Source organism: Passer domesticus, chromosome 9 (genome assembly GCF_036417665.1).
Source record: "Passer domesticus isolate bPasDom1 chromosome 9, bPasDom1.hap1, whole genome shotgun sequence".
Taxonomy (NCBI): domain Eukaryota; kingdom Metazoa; phylum Chordata; class Aves; order Passeriformes; family Passeridae; genus Passer; species Passer domesticus.
Genome location: NC_087482.1, coordinates 44,144,933 through 44,161,601, shown reverse-complemented (window position 1 = coordinate 44,161,601; position 16,669 = coordinate 44,144,933). Strand labels below are relative to the sequence as shown.

Below are 16,669 nucleotides of genomic sequence, written 5' to 3'. Positions count from 1 at the left end.
GTGTTAGATGAATAAATAATAATGAACCTTTTCCAATCGAGTGCACGAGCATTTTGTTCACTGTAATTCCAGTTCTGAGGGAGCCCCAGATTCAGTGACAGGTTCTGTTTGCTGCTTTGTCCTCCTGTAATATTCATCTGGCACCATTGCCAAACTGACTGAAGGCTTAATTCAATAATTTATGCTACAGGAGAAGATAACAGCTATATCATTTAATATCCTGCCACTTAAAGAAAGCCAGCACTTTGTTTCTTTCTAACTTTTCTCTGTTTAAAATGTAACTGTGCTTTGTTCTCTTAGAGGATGGTGAGTAATTAAGCTCAGATGATTTTTGTCATTGGAATTCTGTGTAATGACTCCCAAATTCCATTGGTAGATGCCCTGTTAATGCTTTCTTAACGTGAGAGTGAAATACTGACTTGAATAAGCACACAACAACATGAGAAACTGCAGTTCTGTTTACACAGAAAATTAGGGGAAAAAAATAAAGGAATTCAGGGAAATTTCAGACCCATTTGAGTCTTTGCAACTCTTCTTTCCCACCCAGGGACTGTGGAGACAGAGGGGACAAAGGAGAATTGCTGCACTCAAAGATCCAGCCACACTGGAATGGAGAGAAATCATGGAAGAGGCCTGTTTGCAAATAATTTGAATTTACTAAAGCAAGCAGTAATTCATCTTTGTTTCCAGAGGCCACACTTGGTAATTCCCACTTATGCTCAACAGGAAAATTGTTCTAATGTGAAGTTCTATTTTGGTTCTGCAGCATTGAGAGCCTCAGACCTTGTAGAAATCCAGATACAATCTCCATTCTACAGCACTATAATGCAGGTGGGTGTTTAAGCTGCTTGTACAAGTTATTTAAATTTGGTTTATTTATTTTGAATTACTGGAACAAAATGGCTCCTTCCCAGATGCTTGTTTTTCTCACCAGGGCTGAAGTAAGAGGCATGAATTAAACCAGTCAGGAATTAGCTGCAAGACCCTGACATCAGTGATGATTTTATATGTAGATAACAAGGTTTATACCCTGGGATAACACTCAGAAATAATTGAGATCATGAAGATAATAGAAAAACACATGGAGACCATTTATTTTTGTAGCCCAAATTACTGCCACGGCAAAAATTCCTCAGGACACAGAAAGATCTGATATAGAAATTTCAGGCTGCCACCTACTTCTTGCTTTCAGATGATTGATAACTCAGGAAGAAAATCTTGGGGTATAAATCATCTCAAGCAGTGATCCAGGCAAGATTAAAAAACTCTTTATTTTCTTACATATAATTGAAGAGGAATTCAAGGGATATTTAAAACATTTTAAACCTAAGGCAGGTCCTGATTTAAATTAGATGATTCAGGCAGGATATTATCAAAATATTTATTGTCTTGACTGACTGATTCGCATGCATTTGTCATCACAGTACTAGCATCCATTTGAAGGATCAAAACTAAATTTGGAACTTAAACTTTTAGGAAAAAATTGGTCTTTCTTAACCAAAAATCAGGTACCAAAATTGACAATTGGCCAGAGAAGATCCACCTGAGATAGATCAGACCTCGTGTGTTTTTTTGTGGCTGTTTGGGCAGCAGCACTTGAAGATCTGCTTCATCTTGAGAATATTTATGTTAAATTCTTATTTTGGCATCCTGGCCAAAAAAAAAAAAAAAAATCTCAACTATCATGAGCAGCAGAAGGGAAATAGAGATTTAAATGGCAAAATGTAGCTGGGATTTCACTGGACGTGGTTTTATCCTTTGACTCCTCCTGCATTCCAGAAACCTGCTGAAAACAGGGAGATGCAATCACTCCCTAGGAAAAGGCAGGATCATCTTCTGTTGTGGAAAATATCAGGCAAGGAAAATATAATTAGCATTGAATATTCTGTTATTGTGTCTAGCCCGCTGAAAGCTCCCAGGCACTTTCAAAATAAATAGAATAAACAGAGATGAATGAAACTGAACTCTGCTAAATATCATCAATGAGGATCTGCTTTATTACTGGCAATTAAGAAGGGAAAGTCAAAACACAAGCTCTCATTATCACTCATTGATTAAAACCCAGTTAGAACATTGCAATCCCAACCAGCCCACTGCTCTGCTCGTTCCGCATTTCAGCACAGAAAACAGCACAATATTTCAGAAATAATTAGGAACACAGAGTTAGTGATCAGCCTTAATATTCCCCAATAAAATTGCCAAAGCAAATGATTATGGATCAGCCAAAAGACACTATTTGAAGCCATCATCTTTTGTGGCTGTTTAATACCTTCATGATGATTTTATTTTTTTTTTCTGAGCAAACGCAAATGAAGTTAAAATCCTTCCAGTAATGGCACCCTGGAATTTAGCAGAAGTCACAGGCATAACTTTGCAAATGCTCTTTTTTTGGGAAATGACTGCCTGCCATTGAATATTCAGGCAATTTTTGTCTCTACTCTCTATTTTAGAGGAGCTAATATCAACATTTCTGATGTAGAGCAAGCTGGGAATGTCTCACTGTCAAAATCACTGTGCTTTTCCATTCAAGGAAAAATGACCTTTATCTGATGTGTTCTCCAGGAAAAAAAAAATTAAAAAGAAATGACAGGATAAACAACAAAACAAAACCCAGCTGAAAGGAGGGGGGAAATGCAGGCTGATAGGGCTGCACTGAAATTCTGCCTTGGAGCAGAGCTGGAAAGGGAAGGGTCAGCAGGAAGGGCTTTGAGCCAGGGACATGTGAGGTGGAAATGTTGCTGGCCATGTCAGCAGGCTGAAAATCCAGGGAAAACTGGAAATGATCCTGTTTAGATACTCTTTCCTCTCCTAATGTCGATGTTTGATGCCATTTTAAAGCTGCACAGGAACAGCAGCAGCCCAAAACTGGGGTTTGAGGTGTCCCTGTGGACCCTTCCCAAGGCTCTCACCCTGAGAGGAGCCTGGAGAACATGGAGTGCCAGGCCAGGGGAGGAGTTCGCACCATTTGTCCTCCTGTGCAAGTTTCCAGAGGGAAACCAGAGCCTGAAATGCTTTTCATGAGCAGACATGAAAAATTCCCTAACTCTGGCAGCTGTTCCGTGGCCAGTGCCAGTTCAGCTGCTCCATCACCCTCTCACCTCCTCCCTTTTATCTCTGTTTTAATTTGTTAAAATCCAGCCATTTTAGGAAACAGCAGTGATTTATTATTAAAAAATACTATTTTCATCAACTTTTTCAAGTTCACAACCTTCACCTATTTTATCATCAAAATTATTTTGCAAACCCATCTTTTTCCAGCTGGGATTTACGTTGATCCCTCTACATTTTGGGTTCTACTCTTGCCCATTATTTCACTTCAACTCCCTGGTTTTTAAGAAGCTCTAAAAAATTAATTTTTGTCTTTTTCCCACCTGGAAACATTCAGAAAGGACATGAGTGCAGGAGAAAAAGTGAGTCCAGGTTTAGGACTTCTCAGTCCATTAAGTCCTCTGTGATTTTGTAGAATTTAGCTGCTTGGGTTGGAAAAAGAAATAAAAATCAGACAATCTACAGTAGGAATAGCCTGATGGGAGCTTTAGCACCGGGCCAATAATGAAATGCAGGGAAAACATTTCATATCTATTACTTTGGGGTAATTTTTCTCTAATCCAAAAATCACAAAACCGCTGTAATTCTGCGGAAATCTCGCATACTTGGCTGGCATATTTTCCCCAGCTATAGTAGGAACTGATAACAGGCTGCTGAATTACTGCTTAATAAACCACTAAATGAGTGCCATCCAAGATAACGGGGCATTAAATGACGGCTATTCAGGGAAAAAGTAGAAGTGCAGAGAGAAATGCAAGAGGACTCTTTGCATAGAGGGAAATTGGATTAGTCATCTCATCTCTGCCAGTGGTGGAATGCAAACTGCAGCAGATTGGGGGGAAAAAAAAGGAAAGTGTTTTGATGCCAAAGAAAGGAGGACACTCGATGTAGGGGCTGCTTGTCATTGCTTGAGCTGGGACAGAGTGTTAAAATTGTGGGGGTAATGTGAGCAGTGATATGTAATAAATGCGAAGACAAAATGAAATGAAATGCAAGGATGAAATGCAAAAAGTGAAAATAATGTATGGATGGGATTGTAGATCAAAATAAATCAAGAGATGTAGAGGTGTTGGAGAATTTCAGGATGTGAAGACAAAAGGGCAAGTGTTGAATGTAGGCTGGATCATTGAAGTACACAATGGTTTGGGTTGGAAGGACCTTAAATCCCATCCAGTCCCACCCCTGCCATGGGTGGGGACTCCTTCCATTATCTGCTGCTCCAATCCTCATCCAACCTAGCCTTGAACATCTCCAGGAATGGACAGCCAGCACTTCCCTTTTCCCCAGATTTCTGTGGGATTCAGAGTAGAGGTGCCTGTCCTTCCCTAAGGATCCAGCCCCGCTCACACCCCAGAGGTGTGTGAGGAGCTGCCCCGTCCCTGCCATCCATCACAGCCTGGTGCCATCCATCTCCAGCAGAACTTGTCCCACAAGGCTGCTGGGAACACATTTGCCTGACTTGTGGCGCTGGGGAAATTGTCTCCTCCTGACGGATGGCCGCGTGCCCACGCTGCAGCATCACCAGCAGAGTTATGACAAAGCTGCTCAAGGCCATATTTCTGGGCAATGACATAATCAATGATGGATTCAGCTCCAATGGCAGGAGATTTAGGCTGCAGAGTTTCAAAGCAAAGAGAGGAGGGTGTTCCGTGTTCCCTCTCCTCAATAATTGCATCCAGCTGAATTTACAACACGTCCTGCTTCACCACATTCATTTTCTGTGTGTTTGTGTTTTCACATCCCTAATATCTTGAAAACTATGCAGACAGCTGGATAAAATGTCAGTGCAATACAATAAATGTTTGTTTGATTCTTTTGACTTGAGTGGACATCAACCTTTGGCTGAAAACAATTCTCTTGTCTCAGTTTCTCCTATAAATTAGTTGTGCATATGCACAAGCATTTTACACATATCAAACTGGGACAGAAATCTTCATTCCAATCTTGATTGGTTTCCTTAAAGTTTGCATGAATTTCTCTTGGTCATGGTTCAGATATTTTATCCAAAACTCTTGACCCAAGTTATTTCAAAGCACAAAATATGAATCAGGATGGATTCTGTTCACAGGATTTTGTTCTTTTCCATACAAATTCTAGGTGCTCACCTTTAAGGTCACTCTTAATTGATATATTTTTTTTTTTTAATTAAGAACTTGGTCATTTCTCTGGGAAGGACAGTTTTAATAATATGTAGGTATTTCTGCTCTCTAAATCTCACTGTGCACTCTTAGTTTTATGTGATTATTCTTAGATTCTCTGAAGAAAAGACATTGTTTTTCCCTGCCAGTGAGCACTGAAAGTCAGCAGCATCACTGGCAATAAAACCATTTTAATTTGCAGTCAGACTGGTGGGATATTAATGAGGTTTACCTTTCTTTAAGGCAAATTTGTGGACTACATGTGCAGCACCATTTTAATTGCAACACCACACATAATTTCGTGTATCGCAAACTTATCTCCTGGAGAGGCTGGGGGTTAATTGAGTGAATAAAATAAATGTAGACTAATTAGGAGATGACAAGTTATAGCTGATAAGGTCACTTGTCAGGCAAATATGAATTCAATATCTATTGCATAAATTGTTACATTTTCTCTGGCCTAGAGCAAACTATTTGTGTTTTGCAAACTCACAAATGTACAAGGAAGACACAGAGAAAAGTCTTTTATTTCTGCCATGTTCAGTGTAAATCAGAATAAATCTAAATAAAAACAGAAGTTGGAGGTATTACATTATATTCTGATTTAAGTTACATTATACCATCAGTGATTTTAGTAGCTTTAGATAATATGACTGAAATATGAATCTGATTAATGCTCAATAAGTTACTAGAGATTAACCCCTACAGTTTGGTTGACATTGTATTGATACCCATTTTTTTATAAGCTGTGGGAAAAGTAATAAATCATCAAAAACGATTTGGCATAAGTGTATGAAGTGAGACAATGTTAGAGGATGAAGAAATTGCATTCCATAAATCACACTGGGGCTGGGGGGAAAGCCTTTCTGAGCACGTGAGCCAAAGTTTGGATAGATTTTATTCTAAATTTTCCAGGGTGAGCTCGGAGTATTGAGATGGAGACTATCCTAAGGTTTTGGAGTGGCAGCCTGGGCATCTTCTGGGCAGTGAAATAAAACAAGGGCAGCCTGGCCAAGGGCACCCAGCAATGCCCCAGGGGAGAAGACAGGGACAGTGTGCTCTGGTTTTCTAACAGGCTGCTCTTTCCCCACACAATTCCCCCAAATAATAATGAGCTTTGCATCTGCTTTTAAGGAAAACTGGTGGCAAACAACCCAGCCAGACTGGAGATCAGTGCACAGAAATAACCTCCCATGGAAATGGCCTTCCACTGGCTTGGCAGTGCTGCTGGAGTGGTGCCTGAACCCCTGCCTGCCTCAGAGCTTTCCTCCCTGGGATGGAGGGATGCTGCTGGAGCTGGGGGTGCTGGTACCTGGCACAGGTGCCCAGAGCAGCTGGGGCTGCCCCTGGATCCCTGGCAGTGCCCAAGGCCAGGGTGGACACTGGGGCTGGAGCAGCCTGGGACAGTGGGAGGTGTCCCTGCCATGGCAGGGCTGGCACTGGAGGAGCTTTTAGACACCTCCCAACCCAACCCATTCCATCACTCTGTGATTCCATGACAAAAGGAAGGTGAAGCTGTGCCTGTGTGCACAGGTTTGTTTGCAGAACAGCTCCAGCACAAATACCTGCACCTTTTTTACACCGTTTTTACACTCCCTAAAATGGCTGCAGAAAGAACTGCGCAGAAATAAACCCTTTTTTCTCTGCTTTTCCTCAAACTGCTGCAATATTCAGGATATGCCAGAGGTTCTGTCACTGCGATAGAGTCCTGCTAATGCCAGACACACACCAGGAACCCCCTGGCCATTAATGTGAGTTTTCACTCGTGACTCAAGCATGACCTTTGTGTGTCTTCTGTTTGTTTGGCAGCAAAGTGAGCAAAGTTCCCAGGCAAATAACGAAGTGCTGCTGCTGCTTCAGAGGAAATATTACCCCAGCAAACAGTGTGACAGATCTGATCTCACAGCTGTTTTGTGCAGAGAAGACAATTTAAAGCTACAGCGATTTCCTAGCTGATACCTTGAAGAGTTGGAATTTTTCAGTTACCTTTCACTTTTCCCTCAGAACCCTCCTCCTTTTATTGTCTTTGGAAGCTTTGAGGACAATTATTCTGTTTCTAAGGAGCTCCGGGGCTGCAGTGAAAGGCGCATTTGTCATTACAAATATCTTTGTCCACGAGAACTTTTCATTCCCACCAAGATCAGCTCCCACCACGGCAAAGCTCAGAGGAGTTTGATTAAAAGACCTGATTTGTGAGCCAAAATGAGTGAGTTACAGGTAATTAGAGCAGGCTGAAAAGCAGGACAATGATGTTGGGAGTGAAACAATGTCACACACAGTGCCTTAATTAGCAGCAAAAGTGATTTAGCAAAGTAATATTCTAATTCCAATCCAATTGTTACAAATTATTAATAACAATAAGCATGGAATAACCAAGATTCACTAACAGTGAGATGCAATATCTGTCACAGGAAAACATAGGGCCCCTTTCATAATGAGATTGTAATTAGAATAGAACAATAAAGCAGATATTAATATGGAACACAGGACAAAATACTGGTTATGCTATAACCAGAAGGGGGAAAAGTGCTATTGCTAAAATTCTACAAGGGTTTAAAAATCAAATATATCAAGACAAAGTTTATAAATTTTCTTCTTGCTGCAAAGCAGGAGGGAGTTTAGGCAGTGTCTGACCCAGAGGACAAGGACTGCACACCAGGGGAAGAAGGGACCCAGGGAAATGGGGGCTGCAGGTCCCCTCTGTGTCTGAACTCTGCCTCCACACCCCAAATTTGCCCTCCTGTTCCCCTCTCACCTCCTGCAAGAGAAGCCTTGGAGAGCTTCATCTGCCTTTGGATGTTAATGGTGGTAGCTGTGCCAGCAACCACAGCAATTACTGAGATAAATCCTCACATGGTGCACGTGGGGCTCTCCCTGCAGTTCCTGCAACTGTGTCATTCCATGACAATTAAACACTGCTTTTAATTTTTAATTTTTTTAAGAGTTTAATCCTAAATATGAATGGAGTACTAGAGAAAAGGGGTGTTCTGGAGGGTGAAAAACAAAAGTAAGGTAAATCAAAATAATCCATTCACATTATTACTGGTTATCTCAGGACTATAATCCAGTCTCCTGGGAAATGTGTGGTTGGCCTGTGATTTCCATTGTTTTGGGAGTTAAAACTGGAAAAACTGTGGGATTGAATATCACAAGGAGAGCTTTCCACATGGCCCAGCTGTGGCAGTTCAGAGCTACCCCAGACACTTCCAGCCATCCAGCTGGAAAAATCCATCCCTGTTCCCCCCCGCTCCCCGTCCCAGGGCTGCCACACTCCACAAGCAATTTTTTGTGGCAATCACCAGATTTTCTCTTGCAGACGGGGATGAAAAAATGCCTCCCAACCCCAAGAGGTTTATTTTTGTAATGTAGGCACCACAACCACAGCCTCAATCATCCTGAGATGTTGGAAATTACTCTGGGAGCTCCAGCTCTGTGACAACCACATTTTCTGTCCCAGGCAAGTGCCAACCATAATAATAATACATTAAAAAATATGCTCATTTTAAAAAGCTTTTTTTAAATATTTTTTTTTTAATTTTTTTTTGCTGCCAGGAGAAAACACTGATTTTTAAAACCACCAGTTGGAGTAAAATTGTGGCTGCAAGATTTCCCTAGGAATGTCAAGTAGGAGTGAACGCAGTGAATTCCAAGAAGTTTTCAATGTTAATTCCTGCTCAACAAAAAAACACACACATAAACAGCGATCAATGGGCGCTAAATGAAAAAGAAGTAGCAAATCAATAACCCCAGACGTTTTATTTTCCAGCTTCTGCAAACAATGGGAGGGATGATCAGCCTGTGATTACGTGGAAGTCACAGATATTGTTGCAGCACTTAAAAGTTTGTGGGCAAGATCTTCCCCCATGTCAGGTTTTCGTGTAAAAATAAAATAGAGTCAAATTTTCTGGGGTTTTTTGTTGGTTGATTTGGGTTTTTGAGTTTGTTTGTTGGGGGGGTGGGGTTGCATGGTAGGTTTTTGGTTTCTTTTTCTTTTCTTTTTTTTTTTTTTGGTTGTTTGGTTTTGGGTTTTTTTTTTTTTTGTTGTTTTTTTTTTCATTCTCAAGGTCTGATTTCTGGGAAAAAAAACAAACAAAAGAAATTCTCATTTCTGCTAGTGGAAAATTAGATTTCATCTCTGTTTCTCTCTGTTTCATGTAGGATGCAGATGATCCTTGAGGTCCCTTCCAACCCAAACCCTTCAGTGATTCCATGATTTTATGGCCATCATTCTCTCCATAATAAAATCTAAGCTTTCAAGTGTCAGATCTTTAATTGAGCCATTGGTTGTGGAGATAAAAGGGAGTGGATTTGGTTCTCAAACTCAAAAAAATCCATGTTGGTAACTCTGAAATGGGGAATCTCAAAATTCAGCTTCTCTGGGCAACCTGTGCCACGGCCTCAACCATTTTAGGGAATAATTTATCTCTGAAATCTGATCTAAACCTATTCTTTGTTTAAGTAATTACTTAAAACCATCAATTTTCCCTGAAAATGTTGTGCTTCAAAAACTGTTTCAGTAATATATTATTGTGCTTTCTTAAGTTTAATTTCTTTATACTTAAATTTGCCATTGTTGACAATAGAAAATGCTCAAAATATTTGAAGCGCTTAATCACCTGCTAATTTCAACTTCTTGGCAATGATAATAAAGTAAAATTGAATTGTCTTTGAAGCTGTTGCAACAAAAAAAGTGAAAAAAAAAATTAATGGCTTCTAAAGTACCAGGATGTTATTTTAAAAAGTTAATGAGCCTTTTGTGCTGGGAGATAAAATGGTTTGATATGAAACAGGAAGAAATCATGTAAAATTTAAATAAAAGGGAAAAAAATAATGTAAAGCAACTAATTGAAAAGATTGGGAAGCAATAGTTGTTTAAACCAGCATAAAAATAGACAAGGCCTTTCACACTAAAGAATTTAGACACTAGAGCCATATGGAAAACATAAAACTCTGGTGAATTCACACCCATGAACTGCAGCATCTCTACCTCACTCCAGGACCTGTAAAGAACATTTCCCTGAGAGGGAAATCGATGCAGGCTCCAATCTCAAGGTACCCTCAAAGCAGCACCTGAGCTCTCAGCTCTCTCCACCATGTCCCTGCTCTCAGGGGAATTCCACAAAGGGGTTTTTCTGGGAGATGAAGCACAATGAGGGAGATTCCTCTGCAGGGTGAGTCTAGCCCGTGGTAGGGAATGCTGAACATAATTCCTGGCTCCACCTTTAGGGTGGTGTGGAGTCCTTGGGAAATGTGAGTGGCACTGGTGTCCACTCACGACAAAGCTCTGAGGTGGGTTTAGGTCGGTCTGGGGGAAAGCCTCAGACCCCCTCACATCCCTAAATGTAACAGTGCATCTTCAGGGCACCAGGTTCCCTTTTTTTCTGCCTCTGTTGCACTAGGGCTGGTTGTTGTTCACTGATGTTGGGGAATGAGTGAGCCTCCTGGCACCCCACAGCACGAAACAAAAGCTCTTCAAAGGTCACTGCTGCCTCTCCTGGCAGGGACATTGCAGTATCAGCCATGTCCTGCCACTGCCTTGCAAGTCCTTCACAGAAATCCATCTTTTTATTTCCCAAAACCACGAAAACCTCCATGCTGTCTAAGGGACACCTAATTATTATCATTGTCTGACTCATCAGCAGATCTCCGAATGCTTCTGGTTGTTCAGGGATGCCTTAACATTTCCAGGCTGGACTAGTTCATCTCCACACTTTGCTGTTAGAAATAGCAAAGATGTCACTTGTCTTAAAATATACGGTGTGTGCTGTTCCATCCCTAAAGGTGCTGTTATGCCAACAATAAATCTGCGAGACGCTGCAGGCAGAGTGTGGGATGTGATGTTTTCAATATTCATCCTGCTGTGACCCAGAGGAGGATCAGGACACCTTGCATCAGGAAATGTCTCTCTCTAATTTAGCAGTTTCAAAATGATGGGCCAAAAAACCCAGCCTGGGAGGTCGGGGTTGCACCTTGGGTTGATTTGGAGGCAAGGAGCCAAAGGGCTGTGTAAAAATACAGCTGATGCCTCATTTGCAAATGCAGGTCAGACTGGCTTGGAATATGTCTGTTGTCCACAGCCTGATAGAATTCACTGGCATTCTGCTTTTTCCTTGTCTTTAATGCTGGAAATCCCCTTGGCTTGCACGGTGGGACCAAGACAATCAGCAGAACAAAGGACAAAGTGACAAAGGCCACCTCTCCATGCATGCAAAGGGATTTATTGGAAAGGAAGAAGCCACCAGGAATCAGGTCAAAGAGGTGCCAGTTCCCTTCAGGAACAGGAGGGACACAGAAAATTGAGATCAGCTGTCCAGGAGGAAGACAGATATTTGAAATTATCAGGAGGTAATTCCTTATTACAGGAATTATACAGGAGAGAACGGAGGAGCAGAGAGAGAGAGAGAGGTGAGGAAATTTCCTCCAGCCTGGTGGAGAACCTGAGCTGGCACACCCAAAAAACAGCCTGAGGTGCATCTGATGGATGCTTAGGACAGATATAAATAAAATTCTGCTTCATTAAGGTATTCTTGGCGACCTGCCTTGCACAACAACTCCAGAGGAAGCAGCACAATCCAGGAGCAGCCATAGGAGGAAAACCTGAGAGAGTTTTGGTGTGGAGAGACAATTATTTTATTTTATTGAGCACTTTGGACCGTCAACTGCTCATTTCAGCTTCCCAAAATCCTGTCTACATCTTTAATCCAGAAAGTGAAGGCTCTTTCCTAACATATTCATATCAAATAATGTTTAAATTTCAATGATGTCAGGAGATGGTTGTTGTACATCCCTATAGCAAGTACACAGAATTTAAAGTAATGATCTCTGAGTTTATCTTCATCACCCTTCTTGCCTCTGGTGCTCTGCTTAGATCAGATTATCTCATTTAAATAGCAATGGGTTATGAAAAAAAAAAATCTAATCTGTTCCCTCGCTGTGTCACTGTGCATGCATTACCTTATTTTATTTTGTCCCCTAAGGCACTGCAAGAAAACCCTAAAGTCCCTCGTTGAGACACATAAAAAAGCTTTGCTGGAAAATAAGAGTTGGAGGGAACATTATTCTTTCCACGATTTTTTGCCTATAAAGAGAATATAGAGGGCAGTTTGATTTTTGCGTAATTGAATTGCCATTTTTGGGGGCTAATAATATCCAGTTCTTCTGCACAGCACATTTAATCCTGAGATTTAAAATTAATTTATAGGTCAAAATCATTTTCATTCTACATGTCAGGTAGAATTGAGGCAGAAACAAGGAGGAAATGAGTGACCAATGCCATCCAACACCCTGAATTACCCTTCCATCCCCAACCCACAAAACTGCTCAGCTCAGCATCAGGGCTCTTCCTCACCTTCCCACTCATTTCTATTATTCCTAAATTGATGTGAACCTTCCATGTGATAAATCAGAGAAGTTTTGCCATAAGTGCAGTTTGACTGTTACCATCAGGCATATTTCAGAATGTCATGGAGTGAAAATCAGCGGAGCTCTGCTGAAATCAATGGAGTTAATTTATACCCAGGAATAAATTAACTTATCCCAGTGAAGTCAGTGGGAGCTTTTGCTGTTCCTTTAATTGAGAGCAGGACAAAAGTGTCGTTGTGAGCTACTCTTGGTGCCTGGGAATATGGAACATTTACATTTTTAGCTATTTTTAAGTCTTTAAAAGCTGAACATGTTCATCTAAAAGTGAGCTCCCAGTACCTTTTAACTCAGGTTTAAAGCCTGGGACTGGGCTTGTTAAAGAGGATCCTCTGGCAAGAATGATGAAGATGACAAAAGGTTTCAAAATTGAAAGCCTGGGGGAAAAAATAAAAAAAAAAAATGTGAGGGAAAAGGTTCTTTTTGGAGATACAAATCGTGGGTGTAAGAATATCTTGTCCCTCACGCAGCTGTCCTGCTCCTGCTGCCATTCAGATTCCAGGACCACCATCTATTTCCCAAAAAATCGAGGAATTACAGGGGAATCTGTGCCCTGAAAGACTGGTACAAGTGCTTTAGGCAGAGTAGTAAAGAAGGGAATGATCTGTGAGAGGTACCCAGGAGAGCTGAGTGGGGCAATGAGGAATCAAAGGGAAGATTTGGGTCCTAAACATGTGATTGTTGAGATTAGTTCAGGAAAGCTGGGCTTAAATGAACGACTGCTCACTTGGAATATTTTATATATCACAGTATTTTATATAGTCCAAGATTTTTAGCCCTTAACTTACTGGTTGTTTGTTACTGAAATAGCAATTTTGTATTGATTTAACAGAAAGTCTGATCCTGAGATTTGTTTTTTCTTTTTTTTTTTTTAATCCTGAGGTTTACATTTCACATTTAGATAAAACAGCATCGAGGTTCATTTAAATTGTATTTTAAAATGGTACTGAAGTCTGCCCTCTGCTCTGTTTCTTCACTTCAAACAGCTGCTGACTCATGCACTACATAATTAATTTAAGTACCATTTGAGGTTACTTTAATACAATTTCCTTGTAAGTACATGAGTAATATCCTGGCTATTTAGAGTTCAATGCATTAATTGGAGACAAAAGTCAGTTGTCATGGTTTCTATCACAGCCAAGTGTGAAGGGTCAGTCCATCCCCAAATTCATTAGAACCTCAAAGAGCTCGGTTCCCTCTCAGTGTGTTTGGAGATGAGGCTGTAATGAGCCACATGAGTTAATCCCATTTTTATGGCTCTATGAAGCAGGATTGTCAAGTTATATGCTTTTAATTAGAAGAAAGGTTCAGAGCAGGAATGAACTCAGAATACCAAAGCCTCACTGTGAGCAATGCCCAGCCAGGCAGAAAAGACCATTTTACCTCACAATATGTTACAAACTGTTGATATTTTAAATAAACACAAGGGATATTCAGGAAGGAGAATGGGAGGAAGCATTCCTGCTTGTTCCAAGCACATTTTGTCCTCTGATCCCAGCCTGGAGTGTCAGGATGACCAGCCTGGGAGGATGAGGGTCCATCACCACTCCAGCAGGAGGCAAAGAAGGAATGTTTGCATTTGCTTTGGGCTTTAAGCAAGATTTTCCTTCTTTTTTGTATATTTATATTGACACTCCTTATGATTCTCACCCATTTTTGGACTTCATAAATAAATACTTTAATTTGCCTTTCAGTTAACTGTGATTTAAAGACACTTCACTTGCATGGAAGCACTTGGAGGGTGTGATGTGAAATGTGGAATCCAAACCATTAATTCAGTCCTCCCAAACTGGTCTGGTTTTCAATACAGCTTCATCTGCTGATACTGGGGACAAGAAATGCTTTCATGATGTTGTCACCCAAGTAACGATTGTTTTTCTTTCTCATTGGTACAGCTTAGACTATTTTTTAAAGCCATTACCTGGATTCCAGCTTTCTTATGCTCTTGAAAAGTGTTTTTCTGGTTCAAAGGCAGCACCTGGAGTTGTTTAAAATTAAAGCGTGTCCTAATGAAAAGCTCCTTAGTCACTTGTTCATACAAAAAAGGGCTGTTAATTTTGGTAATTGCTTCTCCTTTCTCCAAGAACTATGACACTGACAGAGATTTATCAATCACAAACACTAATAGTGGAACATTTTACCTGTGCTGCAGCTCATGAATGGCAGCAGACTTATTAGTTTCCATAGCAACACCATCTCCACTTTCCAAGGTCAAAAATTCCTCCCATCCAATCAGTGGAAGAAAGTAAAGTGTGTCTTCCTGTGACTACCTGGATATTCTGCAAAAACAGGAAGAGATATTGGGCAATTAAAGTACGGACTCCAAATCAATACCCCAAATTTCCCCAGGTAAAATCACGTTCTACTGCACCTTTTGGAGACTCAGACACTACAAATCCTGGCACAAAAATAATTCCAAAATGACTCAAAGTTGGACTGAAAATCAAAAGTAAGATTGGGGCTTCTCCCATCCCCTCCATGTGGCACAGAGATCTCTTGGATGGGAGGGAGTTTCTCCAAGTAGGAAAGAAAAATCTGCCTGTGATCCCTCTGACAGATAGTGCTGGGTGTTTGGAAAAATGAGCTTTTTTCGACTCCTAAAGGTTCATCAAATGTTAAGATATTTCTTGTTTCATCAAAGGGAGTCCCTCTGCATGGAGCCAGGCTGGGAGAGCTGGGAATGTTCACCTGGAGAAGGCTCCAGGGAGAGCTCAGAGCCCTGGCAGGGCCTGAAGGGGCTCCAGGAGAGCTGGAGAGGGGCTGGGGACAAGGATGGAGGGACAGGACACAGGGAATGGCTCCCACTGCCAGAGGGCAGGGCTGGGTGGGAGACTGGGAATTAGGAATTGTTCCCTGGGAGGGTTTGAGATGTGGGGAGGGTTTGAGATGGAATTCCCAGAGCAGCTGTGGCTGCCCCACCCCTGACAGTGTCCCAGGCCAGGCTGGACAGGGCTTGAAGCACTTTACAGGGACAGTGAGAGTTGTCCCTGCTATGGCAGGGGGTGGGAGTGGATCTTTAAGGTCCTTCCCAACCCAAATCAGTGTGGGATTCCAAGATTCCATCGTGGTGTGGGTCTGATCCCAGCCAGGATCCTTTGGTGAATGTGTTGTATCCCGATGCAAAACAGTTGATCTCCCACGGGAGGAGAAGGGATCACAGTGTCACACACACCCCATGCAGAAAGGAAAAAACACCTTTTCTCTGTGAAGTTTGATCCTTCAGAAATGAACCATCCGCAGTAAGGATTTACATAACAATTTCCTCTAATTTCCTTTGACATTTCAGTCAACAGATGATGAATTAAGCCAGGAAAAAGTATCTGTTTGGCCTATACTCCCAAAGGGCAAACGAGTGATTTACTGTGGGGGATCAGTTCATAAAGCAGCTGAAACCAGAAATCACTTAATAAAATGAGTTTACAGAATTGTAAAATCATTCCAAACCTTTTAAGTGCTGAAAATTTTCCACTGAGAAATTACAATTATGAGGCACACTTATGGATCCATATTCTCTTCTCACTCGTCTCATTTTTCACAGCAGTGTGAAAAGATCTCATCCAGGGTTGCCCTGGAACTTATTGCTCACAGGAGTGAGAGAGATGTTTTTTAGAAAATTAAGAAATCCAAATCTTCTGGAAGCTGTCCCACTTTTCTAAGGGGCTTAATTTTGTTAATATTTTCTATAAACTTTACCTAAAAAATGCAGGTGGTCTCAAGGGAGACACTTAAAATCCTGAGGAATGATCAAAACTTGACAAGCTTCTAAATTTTGGGGAAAAAAATATGGAAAAACCCCAGAGTTTCTTTTAGCCTTTCATGATGTCCTACTTCACACGCAGCTGTGATCTACTGAAGAACATTTGCAAAATTTATAAGTGTTTGAAAGGAAAAGGATTAAAAAGTATTAAATTATAATTCTGTCGGAATAGAAACAGAGAAGGATGAGCTGGGTTGTACCTTTATATATGAACCCTGCCCAAAGTGGCAGCGACTGCACCTAAACACCCTCAATCAATATTTCCTTTCTTTTTTTAATACTTTTGGGTGCTTTTTTAGATCACTTG

General features: G+C 41.1%; 1 protein-coding gene across 4 annotated transcripts in view; it reads right to left on the bottom strand.

Annotated features, from left to right (window-relative positions):
- The window catches only part of CNTN6 (contactin 6), a 124,547-nt gene that overhangs the window by 86,950 nt on the left and 20,928 nt on the right, over positions 1-16,669 (bottom strand). For 2 of the 4 annotated variants that reach the window (XM_064433113.1, XM_064433112.1), the window contains exons 2-3: positions 14,747-14,884; positions 12,888-12,982 (exon numbers count right to left, since the gene is read on the bottom strand). The exons of 1 other annotated variant lie outside the window; for it this stretch is intronic. In XM_064433113.1, the coding sequence (XP_064289183.1) occupies positions 12,888-12,982; positions 14,747-14,790 (139 nt within the window). In that variant the 5' untranslated portion in view covers positions 14,791-14,884. The remainder of the gene's footprint in view (positions 1-12,887; positions 12,983-14,746; positions 14,885-16,669) is intronic. One more of the 4 variants, XM_064433114.1, reaches the window with a different exon arrangement.